The following is a 15,648-nucleotide window of genomic DNA, read 5'->3' on the forward strand; positions in this document are numbered from 1 at the left end:
CAGATTGATCCCCAGTCAGTATAGTTTGCATAACTCTAATCGTGGAATAATCGTTTGATGCGTGAAACCAACCAAAGACAAGCTGATTTAAGAGCATGACTCTAGTTCCACAGAACTAGGGCAGACAATTTACATCGTGTATGTTTGGTCTATAGTTTGTTAAAGTTAGTTTATGGATTATTCATGGAAAACATGCTAATCAGGCCCAAAATACTAGCGTAAGGCTCGGAATAGGCGATTCCCTTGGCCCTCGTTTTTTTTTTTTTTTTTTTTAAAGGGAACAAGTTGACTTTATTCTGATCCGAGAACGCTGCGCAGTGTGAGGCGAAGCCCTTCCGAGCTCCCTTCCCTCCCTAGCGCCACACCAGTTCGGTCGGGTGGGCGGGCAGGGACTCCGAGGCGGCTCTTCCAACAGCCGCGCCGGGGACGCGAACATCGCCTCAACCCCTAACCCTGGAACAACCGGTAGTGGCCGTTTCCCCGCGCCGCCCCCCTTTCCGCCGGCTTTGTGTGCGTGTGAAATGTGCGGCACATTGCAGATGAACCCTAAGCCCGGCGCGCCGAGTCTATTGTTCCCCGCGAGGAGCAGCCGCGGCGGTGTGGAGCCAGGCGCAGTGCCGCGGCCGGCCCTCGGGGGTCGCTGTGCGGCGCTGGCAGCCCTGCCGTGGCGGCGGCAGAGAAGGAGGCTGGCGGGCAGGCGAGCGGGCGGCTGCCGCCGGAGCCTCTGCCCGGGGACGCCCCGGCCGCCGCGGCCGAGGCCGCGCGTGGATGTGTGCGAGGACCCCGAGGCGCCGCGGCCGGAACACACGCAGTCGCCCCGCTTTCCACAAACCACCACACAGACCTCCCCTCCCCACCCCCGCCCCGCCTGCCCCGGCCCCGCCGCCGCCGCCGCCGCCGCCGCGACCCCCGGCCTCCGGCGCCGCGGTCCCGCGCCGCGCCCGCTCGCATCTGCCCTCACCCGCTCGCGCGCCCCCGGCAGCAGCACCATGTTGAATCGCATCCCCGGCCCAAGCCGCCTGGGCCGGCGGCGCTGAGAGGCGGGCGAGAGCCGGGCCGCGGGCGGGAGGGAGGGAGGCAGGAGGAGGAAGGGTGGGGGCCGCGCTCGCCCCGCGGCTTCGCGCGGACCCGGCCGTCGCCTGCCCCTCTAGTTTCGCTCCGATTTCTTTAAACTTTTTTAGAAATTCCCCTCCCTCCTTCCCTCCTCTCCCCCGGCCTCCGCTCCCTCCTTCCCCTCCTCCTCCTCCTCCCCCTCCCTCCCGCCCGCCCTGCGCCGCCGCCGCCGCCGCCGCCGCCGCCGCCGCCGCCGCCGCCGCCGCCGCCGCCACCGCCGGCCCATGACTGAGCCCCGCCGCCGCCGGCCGAGGAATGGGCTCCGGGCTCTGGTAGGGAGCGCTGGGCGCGGGGGGCGCTTTTAAAATACCGATCTGAGCTTTTCGAGAACCTCCTTTGAAAAAATAATGGCAAACTCGACGGGGAAGGCGCCTCCGGACGAGCGGAGAAAGGGGCTTGCTTTCCTGGACGAGCTGCGGCAGTTCCACCACAGCAGAGGGTGAGAGCAGGACCGGGGGGGCAGCGCGGGGCGAGCCGGGCGGACGGGCTCCCCCGGGCCGCGCGGGTCCCGGCTGACAAGTGCGGGGCTTTCTCTCTCCGCAGGTCGCCTTTTAAAAAAATCCCTGCGGTGGGTGGGAAGGAGCTGGATCTTCACGGTCTCTACACCAGAGTCACTACTTTAGGCGGATTCGCGAAGGTGAGTGGAAGTTTTAATTTGTATTTCCCTCTCGCTGGCCTCCTCCGAAAAGTCTCCTTTGACCCCGGAGCGGGCGCCCGGGGCCGGGGGGCGGCCGGCGGGGACACGAGGCGTTCTCCTCGCTCGCAGCCCGGGGCTCGGAGGCGGACGGCGGCGGGGCTGTTTTTGGCCTGGTGGCTCGCGTGCGCGCGGCGGGCGCGGGGCTCGGCGGGCGGGCGGCCCGGCGCCGGCTCGCGCCCTGCCCGGTGCCCGGCGGCCCGGCAGGGTCTGAGCGGCGCGGCGGGGAGCGCGGGCGTATGGGGCGCCAGCCCGATCCCGCGCCCGCCCCGCGCCCGTCCGCCCGCCCGCTCGCTCGTCAGCTCAGCCGCCGCCGCTGCCGCTCTAGCACAGGCGGAGACACAGAGACACACAGACTCTGAGAGCAGTTTTCGTGCAACTCAAAATTAGCGCGGGCAGGTTTAACATCGATAATCGGCCGCGAAATGATCCCGGCGGCCGGGGGCACAGCCTCGGCCCCGTCGCCCTCGGTTTATACAGCTAACAAAAGAAACCAGGACCTGTCTCCAAATAGCCATCTTAGGCTTCAAGGCTAGGCAGAAGCTGTAGGCCTCAAAGAAGGGCCTATGGAGATGGATAGATCTGGGAGAGGGATCCGGATCGGCCCCGGCCCCAGCCCCCCCGGAACCCGCGGACGTCGCTGTCCGGAACACTATTGATCCTTTTGAACTTTTTCTTTTTTTTCTTTAGTGTAAACGGACCGCGTTGAGATTTAAAAGGGGGCGACAGAGGGACTTGCGATTGGTTATTGTCCGGGCTTCAAAAACAAAACAAACCCACCAACCCCCCCCCCCCCCAACAAGTGCTGCTAAATACTGGGCTCTGCGGTGAAAACACAGGGATTCAAGCAGCCCTTGGGTAGCAACTCAGGCGTAGATCCAAACACCCCCTGATGGCTGGGGCATCTAAGGATCTCTGCAGAATGGGTATTTATTTCATAGTTAGGCTAGGGTTTTCTTGGACTGGGGACTTTCAGACAAATGTGCCTGTGTTTTTAACAGGTTTCTGAGAAGAATCAGTGGGGAGAAATTGTTGAAGAGTTCAACTTTCCCAGAAGTTGTTCTAACGCTGCCTTTGCTTTAAAACAGTATTACTTGCGGTGAGTAGTTGTGACTTTTCCACAGTATTTGGAAATGAGGGACTTATGGGGAGATTTTTTTAACAAAGGCAAAACAAAAAACAAACCTTGCACACCAAACAGTTTTTAATCTCCTATTAATTTCAGTTTAAGAAACATTTAATATCAATAAGGTGAAAATGCAAGACATTTTCTTCGCCTATTTTAGAATCAATTCTATTTTTCATACAAAATCATTGCAGGTGACACCCCACCCCTTGTCTTGACAAGCATTCTTTTCTGACGTTATTATTGATTGCTTAATTTCTACTGAGGGACAGAGAGACGTGATGCTTAGTGAAAGACTTAAGATAGTTAATGAAACTTTGTAACCTTTGGGAAAATTTTTTCTTTGTTTTGAAAACTACTTTAGCTTTTTAAAATTCTGACTTCCAGAATTAAAAAAACTTGTTGGGACAATGTCATGAAGTAGCTTTTCAGTAGAATATTTCTACATAGCATATTATGTAGGTGCTTGAGATGATGAGGATTTGTTCTTAGAATGATAGTTTGTTGAATTTCTTAGCGACTTAGGTATGTTCAATGTCTTTAGGAAAATGGGGATACTATGAAACCGGATACTATGGTTAGGATTTTCTTTCATTCTCCCTTTTATTTTTGGACTGCTTGGTTTGTGATATAGACCAAATAATATACGTTGTGATTTAGCTTCATTATTTTTCTCCCAGTGTTTTCTGCAGGACTATTTTCATGTTGTAATTTATTATGAGGTCATCTTTTATTTTTGTTTGGTCACCCAAAGAAGCTCCTTAGTTGGTTGTTGTTTGAAACTAAAATAATAATATTCTTTGTATTTACTGCTTTCTAATAAATTTTGACAATTAGCGATATTATCTGATGGCTTTGTTTTGTAATATAGTTTCTGCCTAATTTTATTTTTGTGCTGTTGCTTCATGTGTACTTAAAAGTTATTCTGTATTATGTTCAGCATTCCGAAATAGGAAATGCAGTAATTGCCCAGGTGTACTTTCTATTGGCTGTCTTAGATTGACTTCAGGCTTGAAACTACAGAGTTCCCAGAACTTTGTGGAGTGGTTACTGAGTTCCATAGAAAGTCTAGAAAATATTAAATACAGTTAGTTGTTATCTACAGTGGTGTGTGTTTGTGTGTAATGACGTGTGTGGGGATACATTTTTAAATAAAGGACTAAGTCAAAAACAAAAAAACAAAACAAAATTAACCTCAAAGTGTTGATTTAGTAATGGGTAAGAGAGTTTTGTATTTATGATGATAGCCCCTTGCTGATTTCCATTTCTAATACTGAGAGTTACTTGTTAATACATGTTCTAATTTTATTCTAATCAATTTATTTATTTTTAGTTTTTTAAAGATTTTTTTTTTTTTGGTACTGGGGATCAAACTCAGGACCTTGCGCTTGCAAAGCAGGAGGCAGAACCACTGAGCTAAATCCTCGGGCCCTATCTAATGAATTTAAACAATTTGATTTTATATTGTTTAGAATGTTTGAGTGACTGAATTTTCATATTCTAAAGGTACTGCGTGGTGTATACAGATCATGAGAGGTCCATATTTCTGAAGAATTTACATTTGCTCTAAGTTTTAGCATGATCACTTACATGGGCTTCAGTTTTTTTGCATAAATTAATTATAAATATTGTTTTTCCAGTTATAATTTCTATCTTGGGATCATATCATCCATTGGTTAAACTTATAGGTAGAATTTTTAACTATATAGTTTCAAGGTTATAAGTATTTACATTGCTTTCAGGTCAGTTTGGGCTTTATGCTCTTACTAGAAGCTGCTTTTGAACTATGTCCTTAGCTAAACTTGTTTTTCCTCCATATGTCATTCTCCAGGTTTGTTTTTGTAGGGTTGTAGCTAGGCTACTAAGAAAAAAGTTGAAGCATTTGTTTTGGAAAATAAAACCATGTGAAGATTTGCATGGCTTATAAAGAAATACAAAAGAAATAGGCTGGTCAAAAATTGAATACTACCAACCTTGAAAGAATTTTCCCTAGTGGTGTAATGTTGCACAGTTAGAGGGTATGTATTATGCTGGGTTTTACACCTTACTCTGAAAAATCTTAACTGGCAGACCAGGTGCCAAGCTTTAACAGTAATTCTGTTATTTAACCGTAAGAGTGCCTCTTCATAGTAAGAAATAGTAATCAAGTGACTTGATAAGTAAGTTACCTCTTTGCTACATCAAAGTGAATATGATTTCTGATGAGCAGATAATGTAGTGTGTTTTATAAATCACATTTTATGAAAATGGAAAAATTTTTTTAATAATGAGCTTTTTTTCTTTTGACCTATTGGAAGATTATCATTACATGGGTTCTCCTTACTTTACAAGTTTAATATTTGCTCACATTCTCCTTTTACTTATTAATTGGATAGATGGCTGTTAGCCTAGTATTATGTGATGTATTTTCACAATACTACAGACATTAAAGTAGGAGCAAATTAGTATGCTGACCATATATAATATCTAACAGTTTTATGTTTTCATTATAAGCATAGGCATTCAATATAGAAATTTGAGTTTAATGGTCTGCCCAAAGTTAGACTGATTGTATTAAACATACATTTATTCAGTTATATATTGTTTACAAAAATTTCAGTCTAAACTTGAAAATGCAGTTGATTTTGCAACATTATCATTTACTTTTTAAAAATATAAATGCTTATTTATAATGTTAAAGTATCTAAGTATTGGATGTTGCTCATATGTGTTTACTTTTTTTGTTTAGTTCCTTTTTTGGCATGTATGTTATTGTTTCCATAATGTTTTATTATTAGAATGTTGCTAAATACAAAGAATGAAATGTAATTTTCTATATTTTTATATGAAGAAATTAAAATACCAAAAAAAATTTTAAATGGCTTTAGGGGCATGCATTAATTGGACAAAAATATGTTCATGGTGTGTGTTCAGTAATATTTCATCAATCTATTATGAGTTCAGTTTATTAGAAATGATTTTAATGAATTAAAATATAATTGAAAATTATATATGGTCAGATTTATGTCCAAATATGTCTGTTCATTGTGTTCAATACTCACTTGGTGAATTTTATTTTTTTTGTTCTATTTTGGTACAAAGATTGGAGACAATTTGCCAGTCTTATTTGGGTTAAGAATTTGAAGCTTTGGTATGAAGATTTAGGTAAATATTTCAAGTATTTAGTTGAAGAATTTTGTTTTTGCTTAATGATTTCAGTAATACAGCTATCATCAAGGTTAACTTGATGTTTCCTTTATAAAACTAGATTTTTTGGAATAGAGATGAAATATCTCGGGCATTAAATATTTGTTGTGTAATACTATATGAAGTTTCCTTGCATTAAACTTAAAAGATTTAAAAAATGTGTCTACCTTTAGCAAGTACCAAACTTGTAGTTGTGTTCACCATAGTGAATTTTCAACTGCATTATGAATTTATTCTTTTTTTTTTGTCTCTTAGTGAGTAAAGCCCTTTAAATTACATCAGTAGAGGAAGTTCACATTTATTTATTTTAAATGACATGAATACACTCACATGATTCTATAGTGTCCACCATGTAGATCACTTGTTTTAAGAGAAGCTTTTTTTTTTTAGGAATCACTTAAAGTTGAGTAAATGAAGTCTTCAGAATTGAAACAAATGAATAAAATAACACATTGAGTTTATGAATTGCTAAGCAGAACTGGATAAACATTACTCTCTTTCAAGAAAGGAAAACAAAAGCACTATAGAGGCTGGAAGAACAACCGAACAATTATTCGTATATGTATTTTAAATTTAATTTTATAAGCAGCATCTTCCTGTTTTGAACAAACCCCCTTTTGATAATTTCTGATACTATGTTACATTTTTAAAAGCCACGCAGACTTATTGAAAGTAGGAGTAGAAAGTGGAGAAAGTTGAAAGACTGATCAAAGATTAGCTGCATTAGTGTGTTATGTCTTAGAATTCATGTTTTTAGTAGAAATAAGTCTGCTGCTTATTAAAGATCCAGACTGAGAACTTTATAACTTCCAAAAGGTTTGTGCTTTTTTTTTTTGCATTTAAATTTTATGCCTTAGCTGTTAATTGAAAATGTCTGTTTTGGAATAGAAGCACTGTTTGTTTTGTGGTACTGGGGATTGAGTCCAAGGCCTTGTGCATACTAGGCAAATGCCCTTCCACTAAGCTGTATCCCTGTCTTGCAAGCACTTTTGTATAATCTTACCTCTCTACTCTGTTGTGGATTCAATATTTTGATAGTTCATTTTATGTAAAATCCAGTATAATGTCTTTGATAGAAGACATTGGTGCTGCTACTACTACTGCTGCTGCTACTAATACTACTGCTACTACGAATCTTTTCATATTCTCAAACTGAATGAACTTGAAAGTTGAAAAAGGAAGGAAAAACAAAGATTCTAATTCCTTGGACTTTAAGTGCATTAGTCAGTAAGTACTTAATACATACTCTTGTTTTGTTTTGTTTTGTTTGTTTTGCAGTGCTGAGGGTCAAATTTAGGGCTTCACTCATACTAGGCAAGTGTTCTACCCCTGAGCTACACTCCCAGCTTCATTATCATTTTGTGAGGTCTGCTTATTGTGCATTTTTAAGCTATACTAAAGATCAATCATCAAAAAGGATTTTGTCTGAATTGGAATTAGAGGACATGAGGCAGGATAGGGTAACTGATGGTGGATTCTCTCTGCCTCTGCTTCTTTGATCTATCATTATCATTGCCACATTCTTTGATATTGGAGGTCAGTTAGAATAGAAATTCCTGATTTTGCTCAGATGTTAACATTTTGCCTTTACAAGAGAGGCCAAATGATTTTGAATAGTAAAGCTAAAGCCGGGTTAAATTGAGGGACTCCTTAAAGACTTTGTTTTGTTAATGTGTATTGTAAATCTCCAGAAAATTTGGAGATTCCCACTATTTATTCATAGTAAATGGTTTTTCCCAAACACCACCATAGTGCTAATATAGATATGGAACCCCCTACAAAGCTTGTTAGAGCACAGTTTGGAAACACTGAACTAGGAGGAATAGGAGTTAAGAAAAATTTTGAATGTGAAAATGAGGAAGTAATTATTGAGGTAATTATATGCATATTCATATAGTGATATACAAATAAAAATTAAAATAATTTTTAGGGAGCTGTTGTTTGCTGATCTTTATCAATGACTGCAAAATCATATTAGTGATTCTTGACAACAAATAGTGTTGTGAAAGGAGACATGATTATCATGTGTTCGTTGATAGGAAAAGAAAAAGTGAAAAAATTATTGCAGTCCAAATGCTAACAGAAGAAAAGTTAAACCTAGAAGATAAGCAGTGGTCTTAGTGGGTCCAGAATAGGGAAACACATCATACTGATAGTAGATGCATCACAATATTTGTTCCTACTGTTTAAACTATAATGTGATAAAAGACAAATGACAAGAAAAAATGGCTACTACAGAGTTGCTCATTGTTTTGTTTTGTTTTTGGTGGTGTTGGGGATTTGAACCCATGGCCTTACATATGCTAGGCAAATGGTCTGCCACTGAGCTACAACCTAGTGCCTTGACAAAAGATTTTAAGTCTCAGACAGTGGCTCATTTATTGGCATATTCTTTCCAACAAAGGAATTTGTAGTCAATTTTATTTGATTGGTGGTGTAGTCTTTATACTTAAGATTCTTATCTGAACCAGCAGCCTCCAGAAGCCAAGTATCTGCTTTTTTTCTTTTGTTGTTGATTCTGCATAAATGTTAAAACAAACATAAAACCCCAGAATCTTTGTGTTAAATTTTGTTCTTAAAATTTGCCTCTAGAAAATTGTGGCAGAATTATTTATCAAGTTCTTTTGTAGAATAATAGTTGCTTTTGTTAATTAATACTACTAGTCCTGCTAAAAGCTTGTATAATATTTCCTTCAGTTATTAAAATTGAAGTCATATTGTGAATTTTGATGTTAGGGAAAAGCTGTTGATAAGTAGATAGTAGTTTAAGGACTATTGGGGTTAAAATGGAGATGTTTGGATTAAAAATGGCTTGAAAGGGCTGGGGATTTAGCTCAGTGGTTCTGGCACCTCCCTTGCAAGTACGAGTTCCCGAGTTCGATCCCCGGTACCAAAAATAAAAAAATAAAAAAATAAAAAATAAAATAAAAATGGCTTGAAATTATAAGTGCAGTTTGCACAAAAATAAGAAGTAAAAAATGACTTTAAATTTAAAATAGGTAACAGTTATTTTACCCATAATGGAGTAAAAAAACCTAGCAGCTTCATTTAATTTATCCAGAAGTGTACAAAAATGCATATATGGTGACCAGTATTGATTACTAACCTATCATGAAATTTATTTCTGCATTCACATAATAAATGAAATGTTTGGGAGTCCAGTAAAAAAGAATTGGTTAAGAACAGAGTGTTACTCTCAGCTTTCAGGTTATTTGTGAATTTCATTCAACTTTTCAAAAATTGTGTTTTTAAAACAGGATCAAAAGTATTTGTGAAGTTTTTTCATATTATGTTACAATTGAGGGTAATTTATTTCTATTAGATACATATCCTTTTGAACTAAGTACATTGCAGTAATGTGTTGAATATGCATTGCATTCAAAACGACAGATACATAGTTTCCTTACCACAATCAGTGTTTCCAGGGGTCTACCACTTAGTGCAATAGAAATTTCTGGGGCCAGAGGAAGAATGTGTTGTTGATCTATTGGCTGTTTAATTCTCTAAGTCTCATAACAGTTCCCTTTCCTTTTTCTCAGTCATGCCATTGACTTACTTAAGTAATCAGCCCATTTGTCATTTAGAATGCCCCAAATTCTTGATTTGGTCGATCATTTCCTTCCAGTGTCAAGCAACTTGTTCCTCTATCCTTTGTTATTTCTTGAAAGCTGATAGATCTAAGGGTCCGTAGTGTGCAGGTTCAATATTTTAGGTATACTTTCTAAGTAGTGCTTTGCTTTTTGTCATACCATGAGGCATATACCATTTAGTTATGCCCTTTCAGTGATGCTAAGATTTATCAGTGGTTTTAGGTAGTTAGTCTGACATTTGGAATTTTAAAGCATGCCTCAGGTGATTCTTATACAAAAGGTTGAGAACAGTTGATCTAAGTATTATAATGAAACCAATTTAGTTGCTGAGATAACTGGTTTAACTTGGCATTAACATGTTGGCCAAGGCTACATCCAGAACAAAACCTCTAGGTGACATCTGGTCTAGGGGCCCCCGCTTAAGCTCCTAGGCACACCCAATACTTTGTCTCTGAGCTTTACAGAAGGTAGCAAGAGCTCTGCTTCAGTGAATGGGGAAAAGCATAAATGAACTACCGTTATAGCTCATCCTGATTGTATCATTTGACTTTCAAAAAATTAGGAATAAGTTGTCCTTGAGTTATTCCTAATTGGAAAATTCTCTTGATATGTAGCTCTTCCCCCTCCTACATAGGACTTTATAGTGTTCTACCTGAATGGGATACCGTTTGTTTTATTGAATTTATGAATGCTTGACCTCTTAGGGTTTCTTTCAGTGGTCTATGACTACTGCATAGGAAAGTTAATATATAAATTCTTGTAAAAATTGTAGTACTAATAATTATTTGTTTTGTTTAATGTAGTATCTTCATTTTTGAAAGCATTTTTATACATGAGATTATATTTATTTTCTATTTCAGAAGCAGTTGCTATTATTTAATCTTAGGAAAAATAACAGAAAAAATTTTGTACACCACTCAAATTTTTCTTTTTTTGAGGCATGTAAATTACTTTTTTAAAAAAATGATAAGTGATGTCCAGCTCCCAATCTTAACTGTCAGCCATAGTTGCCAGCAGGAAATATATTATGTATTTTCAGAATACACTTTTCCCCCATTCACCTTCTCAATTCCTTCCCTGGTAATAGGCCTACTTTACATTTTATAAAACATTATCTCAGATATAACTCTGTATTTTGCATAATTGCTGAATATCTTCAGATATATTCCATACTCTTAAGTGTGTTTTACATTTGATTCTATCCTATTCACCCATATAGGGTAAATTACAAAGATGTTTTATATAAAGCAGGATTTAAATCAAATTGTATAAAAATAGTGTTATTTGGATGTACATGTTGTTACATATAAAACACAGCAAGTATTTATAGTTCCGATACTTATTAGTTCTTAGTTTTATACTTGATAAATTTTTTCTTATAGTATCCAGTGATCAGCTGCTTTGCACAAAGCTGTTGCTTATTATATACTTTTAACACATCTTTTTAAAAATTTTAATTTTTATTAGTACATGTTTGCAGCACACAGTGGTTACATTCATCATTGGAGATCTCTCATAGTGAAGTGCTTTTGGGTGAAATTTTATTTTGTCCCTTTGCTGAGTGATTAATTTTAAATAAGTAAAATGTTAATATAAAAATAGCATGAGGTCAGTGGGAACATTCTGTTAAAATAGGGTAAAATAGCTAAGTGTGGCCTGTAATCCCAGCATTCTGGGAAGCTGAGGAAAGAGCATCGGAAGTTCTTGCCCAGCTGAGCAATTTAGCATATTATTGAGATCCTGTCTCAAAATAAGAAATAGAAAAAGGGCTGGAGGTATTGCTCAGTGTGAAGACCCTGGGTTCAATCCCAGTGCTGCAGATGAGAGAGAGAGAGAGACAGACAGACAGACAGACACGTCTGGATACATAGCTTGGTGATAAGAGTACTTGTCTAGCATGTTTGATGTCCTGGATTTGATCCCCAGCACTACAGAAAGAAAGGAGATGGGAGGGAGAGAAGAGAAAATACCTTTAGAATCTTAATTTAGGCAATATTTAACTCATAGTACTTTGGGGATTGAGTCAAATTTACACTTGTTGGTCATATTACCAAGGTAGATCACATTTTCCATAATAGTTCATATAGATTAAGCTGATGTGCTTGAGTTTATATTGGACCTCTTGGTTCTTCATGAGCGATAGGGACCTTTGTAGCCTGTACCTCCAAGTGTACTCACAAGAAGTGGGTGACCTTTAAAGAGAGCTTTTTTATTTTATACCACTAAAAAGTCAGACTTTTGGATTTCTGAGTCGCTTTTACAAGTAGCTCCACATTGCAATATATTAATTCAATTACTGGTAAAAAAAAAAAACAACCCATATGATTTTTGGGATAGCCTAGTTAAAAGAGAAATGGTGAAGCAATTATTTTTCTGTCTATGGTGTTTTAGCTTTTTAAAATTGGTTTTTGCTATGTGTAAACTCTTATTTATGCTTCATCTAGATTGACCAATTCATTATTATGGTATTCTTTTTTTTTTTTTTTATGGTGCTAGTGATCGAAACCAGGGTGTAGGGAACATCAGGCAAGTACTTTACTACTGCACTACTTTCCAGCTCTTAATTATTTTGTCATATTTGCTTTATATTTTTCTTTTTATGTATGATATGTGTATATATATATTTATGTATGTACAAACACAGAAACATTGTTACTTTTAGTGCTGTTTAATCATTTGATATTATTACTCTTATTTATAGCATATGTTACCTAGGAATAAAAACTTTCTCTAATATAAGTTATCAAATTCAGAAAACTTAATACAGATACAATGTATGACCTAATATACAGACCTTAAGACAAATTTCACCAACTTTCCCAACTTTGCGGCAGTCATGCTCCCTATCCCATCTAGATCATATATTATATTTAGTTATATTTCTAGTTCTTAAGATTTTGTAGTGGGCCAGGGATTTAGCTCAGTGGTTTTGCCTCCTGCTGCACAAGCGCAAGGACCTGAGTTCAATCCCTGGTACAAAAAAAAAAAAAAGATTTTCTAGTAATCCCAGTACTCGGAAGCCTGAGGCAGGAGGATCGCTATATAGTAAGTTCAAGGCAGTCTGAACTGCATAGCAAGACCCTGTCTCAAAATACCAAAAAAAAAAAAAAAGGAGAGAGAGAATTTTCTGTATTTTTTATTGATGCTACTATTTTATTTTATTTTATTTTTGAGGGAGGATCTCCCTTTGTAGTTCAGGCTAGCCCTAAACTCACTATGTAGCCCAGGATGGCCTCGAACTTAGGGTGATCCTCCTGCTTCAGCCTCCCGAGTGCTGGGATTACAGGTGTGTGCTACCACACCCGGCTGATGCTACCATTTTGAACAGTATAGGCCAATTGTACTATAAAATCTGCATTTGTTTGATAATTTTTTTCAGGATCAGATTTAGATTAGGCATTTTTTGGCAAGGTGTCTCATTATTGCTGATAATTGATTTTGGCTAAGTAGGTATTAGGCTCCTGGTTTCTCCATTGTGAAGTTATTTTTACTTTTGTAATTAAGTAACTTGTGGGAGCATTCTTTGAGATGAAAATATCTTGCTCACCATCATGCTTAGTTTTAATGAGCGTTGTTGCTCCTTGCTCGAATCATTTTATTAGTGTGATGTATGTATAATACTTATTTTCTGACTGTATTATTCTTTCTACATTTATTAGTTGGTAGTCTACAGGGCTTTGGCTACCCAGCTCTAGAATCAGTTATTTTCTCTGAGAGGGGTCCTGATTCTATTCAGTTTTTTGTTTTTTGTTTTTGGTACTGGGGATCAAACTCAGGAACTTGCGCATGTGAGGCAGGCAGCGGCACCACTGAGCTAAATCACCGGCCCTCTATTTAGTTTTGAATGGTACATAGAAATCAAGATCTGAATGTTAGGCATGTTTTCTATTCGGTTATTTTTTCTTGCAGCCTTTTTCAAGAAAATGTATTTATTTTATATGTGTATTTTAAAAAGCATGAGGCCGTGTTGATACCTCCATTTGCAGTCTATACAAGTTTCTTCTCATGCCTTTATCCATTCTGTGTATCTCCCTTTATGTGCCATGGGAACCCCAACTGCATACAGCAGTATATTTACTCTTCTTCTCAGTTCTACATTATATACAGAATACTTTCAGAATTGTTGTACCCATACTACTATAAAAAACAAGAAACAAAGCTACTACAAAGAACTACAGATTTGTTTGCAGTTCTTTTTGTGTCTAGACTTATGGTACATTGTTAGAATATTTTATTCAAAAATTCATAGTGAAGCAAATGTGTGTGTGTGTGTGTGTGTGTGCGCGCGCGCGCGTGTGGTGGTTCATGCCAGTTGGCCCAGCTACTCAGGAGGCTGAGGCAGGAGGGTCCCTTGAGCCCAGAAGTCCGGGGCAATGTGGTGAGACCGAGTTAAAAAAAAATCATAATGATTGAATTATTCTCTGGGTGTTAATTGCTCAAAATACAGTAAAAATTCATACTTTTTCCATTTACATTCAGTTTTGTGTTTTCTTCCACATCCTTGTTCATTTACTGTTACTAATGAATATATAAAACACTTAAGATTCTAAAATCAGAGTTTAAGAAAAGGTATACTTGGAAGTTATTCTCTTTCCCATTCCTACTCATGATTTTTGGTAACCAGTTTTAGTTTTTTTGTTATCCTTCTTGTCTTTCTTTTTGCAAAAATTTTGCAATGAAAAACCTTTTTTTTGATATTTGCCTTCACCTAACAGATCTTGAAAATCACTCTTCAGTGCATTGAGGTGTATTCGTTTATTCCACTGTGTGTCTGTATCTTAGTTCATTCAATTAATCCCTGACATAGTAACTCTTAGGTTATTTTCAATATGTTAAAATTGTAAATAATGCCAGATGAGTAATCTGCAAATCTAACCTTACACAAACCTATTTTTAAATTGTTGCAGGCGTATCTTCAGAGTAAAATACTAAAGTGAGGATTAAAGGAGCAATGAAAGAGCAAATTCATATGTAGTTTTGTAAAAAATATTTTCAAATTTCTGTTGTAAGAGAACTACGTTGCATTCCCATCAGTTTATGAAAGTGCTCTTTACCACAGACGTGCCATGTGTTGTAAAGTGTTTTAACTTTTACCAATCTGAAAGGTTAAGAAACGGTATCTCACTGTATTTTAATTATTGAGGCTTTATAGTTTTAATATTTGGTAGTGTTGTTCCTATCATAGTTTTTTTAAACAAGATTTTCTTCAGTATTACGTTTGTTTTTTAATGAACTTCAGTATCAATTTGTTCTAGTTCCAGGAAAAAAAAGCTTACTTGTCTTTTATGGGGATTGCATTAAATTTATGTCATCTGCACTCTCTCCTGTTTCTTCATTGAGTCCAGTCAGACTTACGTTATTCTTCTTTGCATCGTCTAGCAGCTGCTGGATTGATTTCTCGTGTTCCCTTATAATTTTGAAGCAATTTTTCTTTTCCTGGTCATTAATTGCAATCTTATCTTCTGTATCTGCAATTCTGTCCTCACATTGGCTCATTCTGCTGTGTAGATTTTCAATGGAGTTTTTCATCTCCTGGAAATCTATTTGTATCTGTTTTATGGATTCCATTTGTTTCCTGTGTTGGGATTCCATCATGTTCCTGAGCTCCTCTCTGGATTTATTAATCATGTCTTGCACTAGGAGCACAATTTCTCCTGTTATCTGAGAAATTATTTCTGATTTCCTTTTTTCCAGATCCCCTTTTGTTGCCAGTTCAGTGGGTCCAGGTGATTGAGTATCAGAGTGTTCCATCTCATTTCCCTTTGGGGTTGCTGTAGGTGATCTGGAAGTCTGGTTTTGAGACTTATTTACATGTTTTCTCATTTCAACTGGGGGGGTGGGGGGAGGTGCTGTTGGCACCCTCGAGGCTCACCTCCTCTGAGCTGGGAGAGGTGGGACAGGGGCCAGGAGCGGCGGTAGGGATGGTGGCCAGGAAGCCC

At 39.0% G+C, this 15,648-nt stretch overlaps 1 protein-coding gene across 2 annotated transcripts in view; it reads left to right on the plus strand.

The window, feature by feature from the left end:
- Positions 1-1,308: 1,308 nt before the first annotated feature.
- The window catches only part of Arid2 (AT-rich interaction domain 2), a 183,545-nt gene continuing 169,205 nt past the window's right edge, over positions 1,309-15,648 (plus strand). Inside the window, exons 1-3 of one of the 2 annotated variants that reach the window (XM_087199982.1) lie at positions 1,309-1,552; positions 1,657-1,750; positions 2,809-2,906. In XM_087199982.1, coding sequence (XP_087056108.1) covers positions 1,461-1,552; positions 1,657-1,750; positions 2,809-2,906 — 284 coding nt within the window. In that variant the 5' untranslated portion in view covers positions 1,309-1,460. Of the gene's footprint in view, positions 1,553-1,656; positions 1,751-2,808; positions 2,907-15,648 lie in introns of those variants that run through there. The other variant, XM_087199983.1, reaches the window with a different exon arrangement.

The sequence above is a fragment of the Heterocephalus glaber genome, unplaced genomic scaffold (genome assembly GCF_053883595.1).
Source record: "Heterocephalus glaber isolate CG9 unplaced genomic scaffold, H.glaber_assembly_v1.0 deba00001733, whole genome shotgun sequence".
Taxonomy (NCBI): Eukaryota; Metazoa; Chordata; class Mammalia; order Rodentia; family Bathyergidae; genus Heterocephalus; species Heterocephalus glaber.